Raw genomic sequence first — 18,005 nt, 5'->3', positions numbered from 1 at the left:
CATTTTTGAGACCCAAGTCAACCCAAAACTGGAAATGAACTACAGCACCGCAAGGCTAGTTAGTGACTGTGACTGCTCCGTACTGGTCAATGCTAAGCCAGCTGCGCCTCATTTCTACTTTGGGACTCTCCATTGCGGGCCTTCCTTTCCAGCCAAGACAGGCTACATATGTATGCTGTATAGCGTTCTCTTACGGTATTGTCTTGAATTTTGGATCAATTAAGAAGTGCTCCGGCGATCTCTGTCTTGCCTGTCTATACTCAAGCCCTAAACAGCATCAACGATCAACATATGATTCAGCTCAATCGAACACCACGCCGTTCCTCAGCGTCCCAATACCATCAATAACCACATCCATCTGCGTCCCGGGGACAAGGTACTTGGGCGGCGAAAGACCAGCGCCGACACCTAAGACAAGTCAGCTCGAACGATCCAACCAAAGAAAACCAAAAAAGAGATGAAACTCACCACCAGGCGTCCCCGTCATAATAACACTGCCCTTCTGCAACGTCGTACCCTGCGAAAGATACGACACTAGATACGCACAGTCAAACAAAAGATCCGCAACATACTCCTCCTGCCTAACCTCCTCATCAACGATCGTCTTCAGCAGCAGCTTACTAGGATCAGAGATCTCGCTCGCAGCAACAAGGCACGGTCCCAATGGCGCAAAGGTGTCAAATCCCTTCGAGAATCCCCATTGCGGGACACGTCCCGCGAGCGCCGGGTCGCGCTGCAGCTTTCTCGCGGAAATATCGTTACCGACGGTATAGGCTGCTACGTACGAAAGCGCATCCTCCGTGGAGACGTTCTTGGCGTCGCGGCCGATTACAAGACACTATGGGCGTTTGTTAGTATACTGACATTACCCAGGACAGGGTATTCGGAAACAGGGGACTTGTCTTACCAGCTCGCCTTCATAATCTGCCTGTGAGTCCTGTGCGATCTGCGGGATTACTACTGGTGCGCCGTGATCGTGGATTGTGGTGTTTGGTTTGAAGAAGATAAATGGGAATGGGGGTGGAGTGCGGCCGGCTTCTTTGACTGTTGACACGGTTGATATGTATAAGTAACTGTCCTCGGAGAGATTTTGTTCCACTAAGGATAGCTTACCATGCTTTGCATAGTTCAATCCGACACAGCGCAGAATAGGAACATCTGCTTGTGCCAATGGGCCTAGAATGGTCTTCACGGATACGATTTCGTCGGTGACGCGTGTTTTGCCCGTCGTGTCGTACAGGTCGTCGCCTTCAATCACTCGTGCTTGCAGACTGTCGGACTCGGTTATAAAGCCCAGGTCTGTTGTTGGGGTGGGGAGGATTGGCTCGCCGCGCAGGGTGCGGCCGTCTGTGGCGATGAAGCGGATTAGGCGTTTCCATGGGAGAGACATGGTTTCGGATCTTTCTTTTTTTGTTATTGATCCTCGTTTGTTTAATTCGGGATATGCTAATAGAGGGGAATTTATACCGAGGGTTGGGGCGTTATATGGCTCTTTACTGTCGTTATGACGGGGATAGACCGGGTATACCGGGTTTGTCGGGTGTACACCCGGGATGGGGTTCTTGTAACTGACCAAATGAGAGATGGGGAAATTGGGGTAACTAAAATGACGAAATCTTATGATTATTATTATGATCCTTCGAAAACCATAGGTATTCTTCTGGAGATCGGATGTCTATAGTGACTAGACCGATACTGATGAACAGAAGCAAAGGGGAAGTCATGAGAGACCTGACATCGATGTACTTCTTTGTAGATAGAACAAAGAGACAGGGAACGAAGGATACATCAAATATGAGGTACATAGATATATTCCTTCAAAAGGAAATAGGATATTCCCTTTGGAAACAGCCTTATCTACAATTCCGACTTCGTCCAAGCTCGATCAATCTCTTGCTCGGCATCATATCCATAGCACCATATTTGAGTCGCCGGATCACTCCACTGATTAGGACTGTGACTGAAAGGCAGACCCATAGTCTCGGGCTTCATAGCCGCATCACGAGCTTCCTGAAGCGGCCCATCGGCGAAATGCCACAGCTTCCCATTCAGAAGACTCGCCTCCTGCATCATTCCAGCTCGTTCAATGCGGACCTGCTCGAATATATGTAATGCTCTTGGGATATCTTTGGCGTTCGCGATTTTGGACAGGGATCGTGCTAGTGCTGCGCCGTCTTCAACGGCCATTGCCGCGCCTGTGCAGTTTTAGTGACTATTAATGTGAATTGTGATTCTGCACTTACCCTGCGACATGTAAGGCAGCATTGCATGTGCTGCATCTCCTAGTATTAGAACCTTGCCATTTACCCAGCGAGGTAGTGGGACTCCACTGATCAGTGGCCATTTGATGGTTTTCTCGATGAGACCTATAATCTTCTCAAGCCTGGAAACTTATTAATAAGGGGACATGCCAGGAAGATCCATAGACTCATACCGGGTATCCCATCCTTGGAACTCGCGTCTCATGTCACTGAGGGTATTCTTCTGATCCCAGGTTGCAGGATCACTGTCATCTGGATGCGAAAGAACCATATTGAAAGACTTGCCGGCTCCAATGGTGTATGTCATTACGTGCCGCTGATCACCAATCCTAGCAAAATGGTCAGTCTAATCTCGAAGATCCTTTCATACTTGTGCTAACCAGATATTGAGAGCCGGCTTTTCCAACAGCCAGGAAAGCTCCGGGTCTTCCTTAATGCGCTCCACATCCACGGTAGCCCGGTAAGCTGCAAACCCAGTCTTCTCGAATGCAGGATTGTCACTCTTATCGAGAGTTCCACGAGCAACCGACTTAACACCTACAAAGTATCAGAGCCGGTCATATATATCTTGAAAAGGGAGACCCATACCATCTGCGGCAACGATCAAGTCAGCCGAAGCAGTTTCATCATTCGCAAGAACAATGCTTGGTCCCTCGATATTATATCCAACAACCCGCGAAGCGACCTTGACCGTAACACCCAGATCCAGGGCGCGTTTATGCAGCGCAGAATGAAAGTTTGCGCGGTGGATCACATAGTATGGTGCGCCGAACTGTTCTCGGAAGTTCGGGATGAGTCGGGTGAGGCCTATGACATCTCCTGACTGCCAGCGTCGGAAAGAAATGGACTCGGGCTCGGTCACATACTCTTTCAGGTACGGGTCCAGGCCGAGTCTGCTCAGGAGGCGAGTTGAGTTGGATGGGATTTGGATACCGGCGCCAACCTGTGGTACGTGATCAGCTATTGTTAACATCGATGGAGGAGAGCCATTACTTCTCCGAGCTTCTGTGCTTGCTCGTACACAGTCACAGTGTGGCCGGAACTTGCGAGCGCAATGGCTGTTGCTAGTCCGCCGAGTCCGGCACCGACGACGATAATGTTTAGGGGAACCTTTGCAGGGATGGCCTTCTCGACTGCCAATGGGTCATTTAAGAATTCGAGACAGTTGCTGGGGTATGTTGGGGTCTATCTATTCATCAATATTTGAGACGCTGACATTGCCGTTTCGGGATGAGAAACCCACCTTCAAGGAGACATAGCCATTGGCCTGACCATTGGACACCATCTTGCTTATTGTCACTTTCTTTGTTTCAAAGTCAAATAATTGGACCTCGTCAACAGCGCATTGGATCACCGCCTTTATGACCCCTCGACAGGGATTGCACCGGGGAAGACTACCCGATCTTGCCCCGGACCTTAGCAAGAGAGGACGATCTCACGAAAGTGGTCAAGATATATCTTAGCGATCATTTCTTCATAGAATGAAGGCAATACAATCTAAAGATCTTTCTCATTACCACATCAACTCCAACAATGACTTCAACTCAAGTGGAAAGTGTCCTCGACACAGAGGAACAGCTTCTCATTGACCTCGAAGCAAGCAAGACCCTTCCTCTATGGAAGCAGATGGCTCGTCTGAACCCCCCAGCGCCAAACCCAACAACAGTCCCAAATGTCTGGAAGTACAGCACCATCAGACCTAACTTGGAGCGCGCTGGAAATCTCGTCCCAGCATCCCAGGCTGAGCGCCGGGTGCTGATGCTAACCAACCCAGCTCGAGGTATGTACAAAGTTATCGTTTACTTTCACATTGCTTCATAGCGTTCTACTTACTGTATACTGCGTATAACTGCTTCTGACATCCTACCAAAGATGCCCCCTTCACTACGGACACCCTCTACGCTGGTCTGCAGCTCGTGATGCCCAACGAGACTGCACGCGCTCATCGACACACGGCTTTTGCCATGCGCTTCATCATCGAAGGCCAGGGCGGTTTTACTGCTGTCCACGGCAGGCGTATTACGATGCAGCGCGGAGACGTCATCCTCACCCCGACCTGGAACTACCATGACCACGGCAAAGATGGCTCTGGGCCTATGGTGTGGTTGGATGGGCTGGATTTACCCAACTTCAGACACTTCCCTGTGCACTTTGTAGAGCACTTCAATAAGCCCCGTTATCCTGCGGAGGATGTTGATAGTACCACTTCGCCATTAGTTTTCCCATGGGTTACCATGAAGGCACAGTTGGATGGGGTTGCTGGGGATTGGGCTACGAAGAGATACTTGAAGGAAGATGGCCGTGAAGGTACGTGTTCCCTCTTTCCTTCTTTGATTCGGTAGGTGAAAAGATGGCTAATGATTTTCATAGTGAGTCGCGTCCTTGGGGGATGTGCTGAGCGAATTTCGGCATCTAAGGCTTCGCCTTCCCGGCGCGAGACTACGTCCGCTGTCTATCATGTCATCACCGGCAAAGGACACTCTACTATCGGTGATAAGGAATATATCTGGGAGCAGGGTGATACCTTCTGTGTTCCGGCGTGGTACAGATATCAGCACTTTGCGGATGCTGATGAACCGGTTTATCTATATCGGTTTGACGACAAGCCCATGATTGATGCATTGGGCTTCTATCGCTCGGAGGATATGGACGTTGAGTCCCTTGTGGATGAGTGAAGCCTTGAGTGCGACGTGGTTGGATGCGTGGTTAGAGTATTGTGGGAAGGTCGATCAAGTGATAGAATATAACACAAACCCCCTGGAATAAGTGGAAATTCCACAATGAGAACAACACTTGTCGAAGATACTCTCCCATAGACACAGTTCTGAAAAACTGTAAAACGGTCTTCATTGACTTCGTAAGATCGTCTGCCCGTTCCGTGAGAGAAAGGCCACGCGAAACAAACATCGAGAGCATCATAATCTATAGAACATCTAAACAGCCTCCCGCAATCCACACATCAAGACGGCACGTAGGGCTCATCACTTCTGACAAGATACACTTCTCCAACGAGAACGGTACACCCAACCACCATAGAGATAGCAATGATGGGAAGGTTCACACGGGCAAATTCCAGACTGCCAACACGGATGTGCTTTCTCGCCAAGATATCCCGCCACAGCATGCCAGCCAGCGAAGCACTAAACGCCGTGCTAAATGCGCCATAATTGACTCCTAGTGCCATGGTGTACACAGTGGCCCACCATGTGCGATCACTGATGGGAGTTCCGTTGGCTTCGTGGATTTTCTGCCATGCTTGTATAACGCGCGAGAGGAGAATCGTGGTGCCGATGTTCGTGCCAGCAAACTGGTTATCAGAAGATGACGAGTTAGCGGTTCAAGTTCAGACAGAAAAAGTGGTCAGCCCATTGCTCGATACTCACATTGCACAGAATCACAGATAGGAATCCCATCCCACCGATACTGCCTATTACCCCGGTCTTTTCCACCCAGTGGTTCCATCCGTACGCAAAAACCGGAACCCAGCCCTTGGTGACAAGCGCCTGCACCAGGATAAACATCGTAAAAGCGAAGGGTACCAGTGCGAAAGGCATGTGGGATACGACGACCGTCACGGTGGGGAATGTCTCCTGTGACCAGCGATAGAGATCAGAAGCGAGCGACGCCAACGTGCGTGGGCCGCTGGCCTGAAAATATGGATGTTCTGGCTTCTCCTCATCGATAGTCGTGTCGGTGGTTTGTCTCGAGTCCAGTGCCTCGGGAGTCGTTGCGCGAGCTAGTTGTTTGCTGTCAATCGCAACGCCGCCTGGCCGTAGCTCTGGGAACTTTTCCTTATCGACGAGGACAGAAGCTGACAATGGAGTTCCGCATTCTGGGTCGGGGTTCTTTGAGGCGGCATCACTATCGGTGCTCTTAAGCGAGGTATTGTCATCTGTATGCTCGCTGTAGTGGCGCATACCCAAAGCATCATATTGCTCAGGCTGGTCCGACCCCGAGGTATCCGGACCCATCACTTCTGGCAGTGGTTGCTGCTCCTCTTGTCTGCGCATTTCTCGCTCTGTCTGCGCCTCTTCAACCTCCTGTCGACCCTTCGCGGCAATCTCACGGGTGTCGTGGCGATGGAGCCAACCAAATGCGAGATCCCAGCAGAACATAACAAAAGCAGCAGGCAATGTAACCCAGAAAACGGGATTCTCTTTGCCTGATGCATTAATTGCCAGGAGGGTGATAAGCGTAGCGGCCATAATAATCCCCCCGAAAGATGCACCCTTCTTATCTAAGAATGGGTTCATGATCTCTTCTAGCGAGAGCTGCTTTCCCTCCAGGTCATCCGCTTCCTCTTTCTCTTCGGAGGTTCCTCTGGCATGAGGAATGTTGGGGTTCACGGGTGTTTTATTCTTTTGGTCCTCAGAAAGCTCATGCATTGTGATGGACAGAGGGATGAGGGATTCGTCGGCGAAAATGATATATAGCAGGAATGGGAAAAGAACGATAGCCGTCACAACTACAGGAACGATCATGTTGGCTGTGTAGACAATGAACTTGATCTTGAAGGCGCCTGCAAGGACTAGGTTGGTAGGGTTGGAGGAGACAAGAATCGCGGAGGCGATATTTGCTACAGCAAACTGGCTGTGGATCCAGGCTCTGGGGTGGACGATATTGCTTGATACACGGGTCATGTATGCGAGGAAAGCTGTACCGGACAGAATGATCGGGTCATTTCCGATGAAACTACCTAACCCGAAGAAGAACACAAACAGGTAAAAGAACAGTCGGTGGCCGACCTTACCTGCCTTTTGGAGAACCCTGAAGGCCAGATATCTGATAAGGCCGGAGGCATCAATCGAGATGGCAATGTAGGCGAGTGTGAGGAAGAAGACCATGATATCAATGGGATTAATGTTGTCGGCCCCGACTATTCCATCATGTACCTCTTTTCGGCCAATAGCCAAAATAGCGAGAAGGAAGAGATCCGCTATTAAAGGCGCCGTGACAAAGTTCAATGGAAAGCGAAACTTCACAAAAATGGGTTGCTTATCATTGGATCGAGAACGAGTCCGGTGGGGTATTATGCGCATGGCACTCAAGATGTCCAGAAACCCGTTGGTGAGCCATCGAGGTAGGTATAGAGGGATATGGAATGGGAAAAGGACAATGGTATCTGCGCAAAGAAGCCAAAAGTAAGTCTCAATCTCACATTGTAGGCATAGCCACACTTACTAGTTATAACAAAAATGATCAAGGTGATGATCGATCGCCAACTTTTGATTTTCGATGTGTCAAGTTCGTCGTACATATTGAATGTCTGTTTCTCTGAGGTTCAAGGACATGCACTGGGTAGCTTTTGCCGTCAGGCACCAAGTCAGCCTCTCTCTCGTGCTTCAGCCACTGTCGGGCATGACAAAATACCGGAATGCGGAACAAGAGAAATGTGCATATGAAGATCCAACTCTTGTTTTTATTGCAAACGCATTTCTGTTGTGCAAGAGATCTCTAGCAACGATCCTAGTTGCTTCCTGTCAAAGATCCAGAGAAATTTTGCTTGCGCGTTGTTCTCTGTTATGCTTGAAGTGAAATTATCAAGATGTGGGGAAATCGAGTGGACTGCCCCTCATAATCACAGCGGCAAGGTCAAATGATTTATGACATAGGTTGACATAGACCAGTGGAGGGCGAGAGGTGGGAACCCAAGCTGCTAATGAATGTCAAGCAAGCGTTAAGCAAGCCCTGTGAGGCTGTGGAATATCTCCGTGTCGAAGTGGGTTTTGCGGAGAGCGTGCTTTATTAAAGTTGAGCTAGAATCCAGGCGAAGTAATCAGTTGCTTCGACGCTAACGCAACGTTGCGACAACGAGAACCAGGATGAGAGAAATTTTCGCCTAGAATCCCAATGTCTGAGCCTCAACAAAGGGCAATCGAAAAGATCAAAAAGAAGAGTAAGACACGGGACACAAGTGACATTCTCGTTAGCCTGTGTGAGCTGTTGGCAAGTAACGCCCAAGAAAAGGAGTCAAGACTCTTCGAGATTGGCCAAAATTTGAGAACCCCGCATTCTTCCACTTTGGGAAGTTGATCGTCATACGTGGACTTTAATGTTGGCTTTAATTTGTTGGACCCATGGTTCGGCCAATATCACTAGCCTTTTGAAATTATTGTGACTTTCGGTTGAATCGCTAAATGTTTCTTCTACATTACAACTCCCTTGGAAACAGCTACAAATCGCTCGACAGACACAGCCACTGCGCAATATGTATGACATGCTCAACTTGCCAATCAGCGGGAGCTGAGGTTGCCCCATCTCGTATTCACGCCCGGGTTGCTGCGCCCGCCCAAATCAACATCACGGGGCACTTGTCGTTCCGAGGGTTTGACCTTAACGATAGAGGTTTCTCGCCAGGGCTATCCAATCCCAGCTAGGCCGAGGCTCTAAAATCCAAGATGAGGCTGTTGCTGACGAAACAACTCGCACCCGGGCTGCATGCACTCTTCGCTTTGTTGATCAAGGTCAATTTGCGGAGTAGCGCTTCGTGGATAAGACGGCCCAGAGGCTCCTTGCTTTACTTCTTTCTTCGTTTCTTATGATACCACGTCGAGCCTCATTAAGTTACTGTCAGGATTAGAGAACAACACAACAACACATTAATATATGCCTTTTTTGCTCCTTTATCCTAAAGTTACCGTCACCGGAGACGGATAACATGCAATGCCAGCAATTCCCCTTGTCACCCCCTTCCTAGAGAACGCTCTTGTGCATCGTGCTACTGCATCGCCCCCTAACGTGACAACAGCTGCAAGCGCCCTATCTCGCGAGGTTGTTTGCGCATGGCCGGTTTCCGGTCAATATGGCCCGGGGACCCGAGTGCTGTATGTTTCCTTTACAAAGAGACCGGTAGAGTTATCATGATATGCTGACACTCACGCCAGATACTATGTTTTAATTGCAGCCTGTGTAGTTGCTCGCAAAGTAGAATGGATTCGGAACGCTTGTCTAGCCGCTGTGTTACTCTTTCCCGCTATCGCAGCTCTTCATGGGATTGTTCTTGCTGCGGTTCATGTCGACGGTGAGTCGAGCGAAACTTTTGCAACGGGTCGATGTTTTTTACCTGGCGTGACCCATCGGAATGATCACTGAATCTAATATTCTATAGGCGCTGTCGACATGGATATCTACGGGGCATTCCAGCTTTGCGCAATCGGTATCTTAACCGCCCCAGCCACCGTCAGGCTGTCCCGAACCTACTTCAACAATCCCGGCCGTGATATCATCTTTTTGTGGACAGTCCTTCTGCTGGCTGGGCTAGTGAGCTTGATCGTGGAATTCATGCGTCTCAAACCCACTACTTGCCCAGTTGACGACGAGGCAAGCATTCTCTGGGCCTTAACGGGTGACTTCCCATATGGCTCCAACTGTGGCATTGCCTGTACCCCAGATAATGGGCCAGTCTCACCATTGCGCCTAGGAGCAGCCGACAATATCTACGTGATCCCAGTGCCTCGTGAGCTGTCGTTCAATGCCAGTACGCTCGTTGCAGCCGCATGCTGCATCCCTGCCATCCTGTCGTTGGTATCCATGTGGATCAAAATCTTAGACGATAACTGGGAGAAGTTCTCAAATGGAAAGCCTAAGCAGGAACCAGATGAACCGATTGTGGGAACCAACGGAGCTACCATCAACCATATGACTAGGATTACCGACAGGATAAGCAAATGGTTAGCGCTCATTGAGATACCGGTGTTTGCTGCAGCAGTGCTGGCAATTCTCGCCAAAGGCGAAATGAACTTTTGGAGTACGCAAATGAGGCACCAAACAGAGCCTATACAAAGCATTGGTAAGTAAATGTTGTATCTTATCTGGCTTTGGTCATTGACAATGCAAATGGCGTAAGTTTACTAACAGATGAATCGTTAGGTCAATGGGCGCCAATTGTTGGTACGGCACTCGCTGTATTGGGGTCACTATATCTGCTTCTCTCTGCGGATATGGAAGCCGCGGGCAGGGAAGATGGGCAGCAAGAAGAGACTATTGTCGGAAAATGCCCAAACTGCGACTGTTCTGTATCAGAGACCGGAAGCAGTTCTGCACGAGGCTCTAGAACAAGTGCCGAGAGACAGGATCCCGATATCGAAATGACAACCATACGCCGCCCTACTACCAACCAAACCACTACCACCCAAGCCCAACACGATCTAGGAAGGCGAAGGGTTGCCCGCTTCTTAAACGCAGCAAGTGCCATTATGACCGCCAAAGCCCACAAACAAATCGAAAAAACTGGGTTTAAACCCGAAGCGAAAACAACTTATCCCCAGACCCCAGGAGAAGAATACAAAAACGGAAATCTCCAAACCCTACAAGACAAATACAAAAGGTCATCTACACCTGATAACCGATCAAGACCTGGAAGTTTTATAAGCAGGAGGGACTCCGTGGATAATGGGGAAGGCAGCTCAAGGAGGCCAAGGAGTCCAACACGTCGTTCACTGCCTACCCCAGCTGCCTCGCAGCCAAGGCCCCGTCAAAATCACTCGAATTCACTCCCGACACAAGGGATATCTGGGACATCAACCTTGCAGTGTCCTCCTGGGTCGGCGCCTGCGGAGTGGCAAACATTAGGTCCGTGGGATATAACGCCGAGCTCGCGAAGTAGAGCACCATCTATTTCCGAGGTCAGCCCCACAACTTCATCACCGGGGCTTCAGTTTCCCCCGGAGATAGTGATATCTACCCATGGAGGTAGTTGATTGTTTTATGTGTAGTATTTTTGGATCCCGGTGTTTCCAGTGGTGGTTTTCTGGGCGCGGGTAGCCCGCTTTACGATTTAACGAGCTTATCATGTCTTGGGTAGATATCTGTTGGATTAAACGGTGTATATATACAAGGTTGCTTCGTATAATAGTACATTCATGAACAAAGCATTATCTCCATGCTCGGGCGCTTTTCAAATATCTCCACTGAACCGAAGTCTGGAAACACTAAGATTCATTGATCGCAATAAATGATCAAACAGAAGTGATATACACCTGGAAATATATCTGAAAAAGTCAAGATAATGACTGCTGTACACCATGACTGGATGATATCCTCACCCCGGAAACACCGGGTAGCTATCCGACCTACCCCATCCGACACATCCCCAGAAACAACCACGTCCCGACAACCCCTAATCGTATGACACTACTAGTATCAAATGGCATCAAATTCACCAGATAACGAAACATCTAATGGGCGGGCCTCCAAAAGACGCCGTGTAGCTGTCGCTTGTGATGCATGTCGAACCCGCAAATCCCGGTGTGACGGCAGGCGGCCGAGCTGCTCGTTATGTCAGGATTTGGGGTTTGCGTGTGTTTACACACCACCATCAACGGCCGCTAATGTTATCGTGCAGAAGGACTATCTGCATGGGCTTGAGGACAGGATAAAGAGGCTCGAGGAGTCGTTTGGGACTGTGAGGGGTGATTTGGATGGGTTGGCGAAAAGGGTTGATTGTGGTCCTCAAAGGGACACAGAAAGGGAGTCTGCTATTTCTGGTCGGGATGTTGGGGAGAATGAGGCTGAGACTAGAATCTCTGCACCGATACCTGATTTGACTGGGACGGAGGACTCTGTCGATGGTATGGGTGCGGTGATTTTTGCTGATGAGGAGGATTCCGGTTTCTTTGGTAAGTGTATCTGCTTGGTAAGGGGGTTCTAGATTGCTAAATATTTACCAGGCCCTTCTTCGAATATTGCATTCCTTCGACATTTGTCGAGCGCTATTGTCCAACCGGGGTATTTCCCTTCACCTGGCGCAGCCGAGGGTGGCTTCGTGAATGCATCAAGACCATCATCACCACGCCAGAGGAGTCAAGACCGGCGCATGCAGGTGAACATGTTTGCTTTACCGCCGCAGGCAAATACTTTGGAGCTTATCAAACGCTATTTCTCTAACACAGGCTTGCTATTTCCTTACATATACCCACCCGTCTTCATGGACACATATCACCAGATGACACGGGAGAACTTCAATGGGGTACGGAGAACTTGGCTTGGTTTGTTGAACATGGTGCTGGCTATGGCTACTATCACTGCAATTCCTGGAAGTGCGAGCGCAGATGCTCGGATCAAAGAATCGGATGTCTTCTATCAGCGTGGCCTTGGTTTGTGTGGGAGTGAAATCTTGCGAGGGACAACCCTAGAAGTGGGTAGGTAGCTCCTAACTCTCGGATCCTCTTGAAACATTGTCCTGACTGTGTGTCTCTAGTTCAATATTTGCTTCTGATGGGCCAATACCTTCAAGGCACACAAAAGTCAATACAAGCATGGACTGTCCATGGATTAGCCGTCAAAGCCGCTCTTCAGCTTGGATTACATTCGCGGCATGCGTCCAAAGTATTTTCTCCTATTGAACAGGAGATGCGAAAGCGGACTTGGTACGGTTGTGTGGTTTTAGACCGGTGAGTGGCTAAAGCTCCACACGTCAAACATATGCTGACAATATAGAACTCTGAGCATGACCTTTGGCAGACCGGCAGCCATTCCAGATGGCTACGTCAAGCTCGAGCTGCCCATGAAACGGGAATTTGAAACTCCAGCAGGGTTCGTGGATGACGAGACGGTGGCCTTGAGTGTTGTGTTCTTCAACTCGACAATGTAAGTAGTTGGACTTTACACCGATGGTCCCAGGTTTCTGACATATGTACTAGTGGACTCTATAAGCAGCTCTGGAGCGTCATAGAGCTTCTCTATGGTCAAAACATCGGCTGCGATGATCCATTGCCAGTCAGCGAAACCGTGGCCCACATCTTCAGCTTGGAACAGCATTTGTTCTCGTGGGAACGGGCACTTGCCCATCCATTACAACTTATATCGTCAGCTGGTATTGAGAATCTGCCTCGTGACCAGATGTCGTCCAATTCTCAATATCACTCGTTGAAGTTTCAAGTCATCCTAACCTTGAGATATCTTAATCTTCGAGTCTTGCTCCACCGCCCGGTATTGGTCAAATTTATCACCGCAAGCAGGTCCCCTGATCGCGATCCCCAGGATATGAGATTGTTGCAGCAGATTGGTATAAACAGCTTGCGGATATGCGCGGACTCCGCGATGGAGATCATTGATATCGTACACCGCATGGTATCAGAACCTGGATGGAAGCACAGCCTCTTGGGAGCTTGGTGGTTCTCCTTATACTATAGTATGCCCGGATTCCTCGCTCTGTAGATTTGCTTGCTGACAACCTCTAAGCTTTCAATGCAGCACTGGTCCTCATCGGAGTGGTTTGGGTCTACCGTGATGCAAGCCTAACAGGATCCCCGATGACAGACCGAGCAAGCCAAGCCAGACAATATCCCAGTCGTGCAGTAGCAGCGCTTTCCAGGCTCGATGAAGGAAACCAGTTAGTCGATCGATGTCGGTATTACTTGGAACAATTCAGCAAGGTCTTAGACGAACCTGGTCAGTCTCTTTTCTGTCTTCTTTATGTTACTGGGATTGTGCTAACAATACTGTTTATTAGAATCGAGCTTCGATGCTTCGACTACGACGCTTCCCGTTATTTATGGTAGTCGAACAGGCCTTACAAGGGATGACTTTAGTCTCTCGCCATTTGGTATGGAACTTGGGGAGTTCATGATGGATGGAGACCTTCTTGCGATGATAGATCGCCAGGGACTTCTGCCCGTAGATCCTGAGCCAGCCTTTACTGCTTGATTTCTGGTTGTCGCAACGGTATTTGTACCAATATTATACTTCATGGCAGCTATTGTTGATATTATTCTCCTCGGTCTATTCTGGCCAGGCTCCTGGTGTATATATAAAGAAGAAAATGTATATATTCAATTCTGTTTATGTATGTAAGTACAAGGTCATCTGACATCAAGTGCCCGGGTGGTCTAGTGGTATGATTCGCGCTTAGTAAGACTCCCTAATCGGATCCATTATCCACACAAATTCCTAACAAGCTCTCCAGGGGTTCACCCAAAGCAATATTGCGCGAGGTCCCCGGTTCAATCCCGGGCTCGGGCCCATCTTTTTTTTTCGGGGGTCTTTTTTTGGTATCTGGCATATCCAGGATATCAGGATCACGGCTATTATGTTTGTCAATGAAAGGCCATTTGCATGGCATAAATTATCAAAATTAGCTTTGGTAGTTATTACTGTCCAGAATTAGATGTACCAACTACCAAATGATCACCCATCATCGCCCTCAAGCTCCCTTCTCCGCTCAAGTTTAGCCTGATGCGCCATCTTCGAGACCAGCGTCGCCATTCCAGCATGATCGCAGTCAATATGAGGCTCCTTTTCCAGCAAGATATCACCCTCCTGCCCATCACGCTTAGAAAAGTCGAAAGCCTTTGGCTTCTCACAGTTATACTGTGCATTAGCGGCGCGAAGAAGGCAGATCTCATTCTTCATGCAGTCATCATCGCAACTCTCGACTTGGAATCCACGAGAACGTCTCGCCCAGTAATCTTGGAAAACGGTCGGATCACGTTCCATGGCGACAGTGACGTTGTGCCAGAAAGCCGGACTAATCTCAGCTTTGGGATCTGTGAGCGGAGGAGAGATCTTGGATCCGTAGTCTGCTTTGGCAGAGTAATAAGGTATCCATTCTGGCTTTGTCTGGAAGGATGGGTCGCTGATGTTGGCGATGTACTGGGTGTAATCCAGGACACCGAAGGTGACTGGATCAACCTCGTAGACACGGAAAGAGGGTGACCCTTCCGTTGGTGTCACCGCTGGAGCGACATAACCCATTGCAGTGGCGGTGTTCCAGTCACGGTTGTTGTAGTCGGAGTATGCGATCTGGAACCCATCTCTGTGCGTATGGCCATAGAATAATCCTGAAATGGTGGCGTCGTAGCGCTGCACAATCTGGTCAAAGTACTCCGAATGGTCGCGGAAGTGATCAGGTACACCGGATGGGATATGAGCGATCAGCCATGCGCGTTGGCCTGCGTCCTCGGCGGTCTGCAATTCCTTGATGAGCCATTCAAATTGTCCGCGTGGGTCTTTCTCCATTGGTTCCTGGTACATATAGAAGTTGTATATGTAGTAGAAGATGCTGTTGTATGAAATAATGCGCAGATTGCTGTTGGGGTGGACGGCTGAGTATGAGGCAAATTGATCCGCAGACTTGACGGAAGGAATGCCCGTGAGTGCATACCAATCTTCCGCAAGTGTATCGTAGGCCCATTGAGGATCGGCTTCATGGGAAGCATCCGCAGGGAAGAGGTTGAGTGGTGCGGTGTCATGGTTTCCTATGGCAGCGTACACAGTGCCGATATCTTTTTCCATTGCGCTGTACGTGGCATTTAGCCCTTTCAGAGCTTCGGCCTTGTCAACCAACCAGATATCGTGAGCCACCACATCTCCGGTGTAAACGGAGAACTCTGGGTTAATGTCTGCGATAGCAGCATGCAAGCTCTCCTGAAGTATTTGTGGTGGGTCACACTTTGTGTTTCCAAATGGTCCACATGGGTGTTCTGTATTCTCAGGTGCATCTTCATCAGACCAAGTTCTGCAACAGATGGGCTTGGAGCACTCGTAGTTGGATCCAGGCTCGTAAAGGAGGTCCACATGTGTATCGCTGAAATGGACGACCTTCAGCGGCGTCTTTCCGCTAGGTGGAGGTCTCACAGTCTTTGGCTTGGGTGAAGGGAATGCCAGACTGTAAGGATGAACCTCAGGGTATTTGCAGAGCCCGACCAAACTAGCGCACAGTGTCTTGGAAGCATCAGAGTTAAGTTGTAAAGCATTGAAAGCATCATGCAGTGCAGGACCTTCTTTCTCGATGATTCCGGTGCAGACATCTGGGTCCTCGACCTGTATGTTTATGATTAATGAAATTGAGCCCAGTAAGCTCGCGAGAACTGTCAACGTACCCCGCTGATTTTGCACAATCCAGTGAACACATCGACCATGAAATCCTCGCCGAGTCCTGCGGTAACCTTAATGCTACCGAGGAGAACCTGTAGAATTGCGTAGAGTCAGCCAAAAAATCTTTATAAGCAATGGAAGTGCCAAACACCGGCATACCTGGCAAGCACCGCAGTTCACTGCATTCTTGAAGTCGTCCCAGACGGAAGCGATGGATTTCTCGACTTCTGTCTCGGCTTGTACACCCCGGAGAGATGCCGAAAGCCCGAACGCCAGCAGCAACGTGTTGAGTCTCATCTTGATGAGGATTAACCAGACGAAGCCGCTGGTTTGACAAGGACAACCTTGGAAGTAGTCAGGTCACTCTGTACCTTCCCAGCGTTGATGCAAACTCCTGGGCAGTCGGCATCTTATATATCACCGGCCAAGAGAAGACGGGCAGACCCTTTCGTACTCCAACAAATAGAAGGTCATTCTACGGCTCGCTTAGAAGAATTGAACTAAAGGCATGCAACTACATACCCACATAGCGAAGATCTCGTTCGGTTCCGACATAATCTTGGGACACCTTTTTACCATGTGATAAGCAGTCGAGTAGTATCCAGTATTCCCGAGATCTCCACGTTGTAGTGGGCACATTTATTCATTATGCACGAAGCATATGCGAGCGGAGAGAAATCTACACTAAAAAGCATAGCAGCGGAGAATAATAGCAGCCGATATACCGAGAGGGGTTCTCGCAATTACATACTGAAATGAGAATTTGAAGGCAGCCAAGGAGCTAGTAAGTAGTTCCTTGTAACGTTGCGAAGCCGCTGATCTCAGGGGCTGACGATCATAGCCGTTGAAGTCCTCTTGGCGTGTTCGCATATACTCGGGAACTTATGACCTTAAAATAAATACTCCGTAGTCATCGCGGTGTTCAAACGAAACTGTAGTGGCAGAATATAGGTGAACAATCAGAAACTTGACTTAATGTAGGTATACATAGCACCACCAAGCTCATCCAGTGATAGTAAAAATCATGGATGAGTCTGTCCACCCTGCCAAGCTCGGTGCCTGGAGGATTCGCGGTGTGGAAACTGTCATGCGGGCATAAGAGATCGATTGGTTGTCCAGAACGGAGAATACCAGAATGTATCTGGGGTAGAAGATCAATATCATGCTCACATATGCTGATTTGGTGCACGGAGTATGGGGTAAGAGGGCTGCAGCTTTTGGGTTGACACATCACACTAAAAATTGGCGAGTAGATCACTGTCGATCGCAAATATCCCAAACCCGACGGTCTGACGTGGAAGTTCCTCACCCCTCAGTACAGCCTCGCAGCACCCAGCTGATTCAACATAGTAATTGCCACGTGCATTCCAGTGGGTGAAACTTTAGGACTCGGTAAGATGGAAGGGCGGGGACCATGACCGAACTGCCTATATACAACATAGGCGCGGACCAACACGGCCCCTGGCAGAGTGCTCGTACAGGTGTCCTGCACGCAAAAAAACAATCACAGTGTTGTGTCACATCCATAGATCTCACGGGAAGCTCGAACTTTCATTGTGGGTTAGCTCGCTTTCGTCCAGGATGTTCATTGGGTGAGACATATGTGGGCGATCTTTCATTATGTACAATCCCTGGATAGGAATTGTATTTGTGTAGCTGTGTATCTGTGTAGCTGTATATTTGTGTGTTTGTGTAGCATGATAGCCTAGACCTGTCGAGTCTTTAAAGGGGTGAAGGAGAGAGGACAAGTCAAAGGTGATTGGCGGGCCAAAGCCGGGGTAGAAGGGTCCTAATTTTCTCTCTCCCCACATTACTTTCTGACCATCTTCAACTTCTTTTTCAACTTCTTTTTCTTCTTCTTTTTCTCTTCTACCTCAACCCCCCCCAAATATTCTAATCCCTGTTATTCTGCCTCATTTCGCTCCCGGT

At 49.1% G+C, this 18,005-nt stretch overlaps 7 protein-coding genes across 7 annotated transcripts; 3 read left to right on the top strand and 4 right to left on the bottom strand.

Annotated features, from left to right (window-relative positions):
- Positions 1-301: 301 nt before the first annotated feature.
- On the bottom strand, positions 302-1,390 carry N7519_009744 (fumarylacetoacetate hydrolase family protein; the record flags this gene model as incomplete). Its single annotated transcript, XM_057296517.1, has 4 exons — positions 302-408; positions 469-838; positions 908-1,044; positions 1,114-1,390. The coding sequence occupies 4 exons, from the start codon at positions 1,388-1,390 to the stop codon at positions 302-304; spliced, it is 891 nt and encodes a 296-aa protein (XP_057144399.1).
- A 467-nt stretch (positions 1,391-1,857) lies between these two features.
- On the bottom strand, positions 1,858-3,546 carry N7519_009743 (uncharacterized protein; the record flags this gene model as incomplete). The annotated part of the gene is made up of 7 exons (XM_057296516.1): positions 1,858-2,195; positions 2,244-2,383; positions 2,435-2,590; positions 2,642-2,798; positions 2,850-3,204; positions 3,255-3,446; positions 3,505-3,546. 7 exons carry the CDS (start codon positions 3,544-3,546, stop codon positions 1,858-1,860), a joined length of 1,380 nt encoding a protein of 459 aa, XP_057144398.1.
- Positions 3,547-3,794: 248 nt separating this feature from the next.
- On the top strand, positions 3,795-4,936 carry N7519_009742 (cupin domain-containing protein; the record flags this gene model as incomplete). Its single annotated transcript, XM_057296515.1, has 3 exons — positions 3,795-4,041; positions 4,134-4,568; positions 4,632-4,936. The coding sequence occupies 3 exons, from the start codon at positions 3,795-3,797 to the stop codon at positions 4,934-4,936; spliced, it is 987 nt and encodes a 328-aa protein (XP_057144397.1).
- A 284-nt stretch (positions 4,937-5,220) lies between these two features.
- N7519_009741 (putative arsenite efflux transporter ArsB-like) lies at positions 5,221-7,518 on the bottom strand (the record flags this gene model as incomplete). The annotated part of the gene is made up of 3 exons (XM_057296514.1): positions 5,221-5,568; positions 5,645-7,383; positions 7,443-7,518. 3 exons carry the CDS (start codon positions 7,516-7,518, stop codon positions 5,221-5,223), a joined length of 2,163 nt encoding a protein of 720 aa, XP_057144396.1.
- A 1,406-nt stretch (positions 7,519-8,924) lies between these two features.
- N7519_009740 (uncharacterized protein) lies at positions 8,925-10,866 on the top strand (the record flags this gene model as incomplete). The annotated part of the gene is made up of 5 exons (XM_057296513.1): positions 8,925-9,085; positions 9,146-9,282; positions 9,370-10,050; positions 10,131-10,587; positions 10,662-10,866. The coding sequence occupies 5 exons, from the start codon at positions 8,925-8,927 to the stop codon at positions 10,864-10,866; spliced, it is 1,641 nt and encodes a 546-aa protein (XP_057144395.1).
- A 540-nt stretch (positions 10,867-11,406) lies between these two features.
- Positions 11,407-13,907, top strand: N7519_009739 (putative C6 transcription factor; the record flags this gene model as incomplete). Its single annotated transcript, XM_057296512.1, has 7 exons — positions 11,407-11,878; positions 11,930-12,400; positions 12,460-12,652; positions 12,699-12,848; positions 12,902-13,392; positions 13,443-13,652; positions 13,714-13,907. 7 exons carry the CDS (start codon positions 11,407-11,409, stop codon positions 13,905-13,907), a joined length of 2,181 nt encoding a protein of 726 aa, XP_057144394.1.
- Positions 13,908-14,387: 480 nt separating this feature from the next.
- On the bottom strand, positions 14,388-16,373 carry N7519_009738 (PPN1 endopolyphosphatase family protein; the record flags this gene model as incomplete). The annotated part of the gene is made up of 3 exons (XM_057296511.1): positions 14,388-16,022; positions 16,082-16,168; positions 16,236-16,373. The coding sequence occupies 3 exons, from the start codon at positions 16,371-16,373 to the stop codon at positions 14,388-14,390; spliced, it is 1,860 nt and encodes a 619-aa protein (XP_057144393.1).
- Positions 16,374-18,005: the final 1,632 nt, after the last annotated feature.

The sequence above is a fragment of the Penicillium mononematosum genome, assembly GCF_028829835.1.
Source record: "Penicillium mononematosum strain IBT 11891 chromosome Unknown utg000005l:1.0-9366267.0:1.0-9372171.0, whole genome shotgun sequence".
Taxonomy (NCBI): domain Eukaryota; kingdom Fungi; phylum Ascomycota; class Eurotiomycetes; order Eurotiales; family Aspergillaceae; genus Penicillium; species Penicillium mononematosum.
This window is presented reverse-complemented; position numbering and strand designations above follow the sequence as displayed.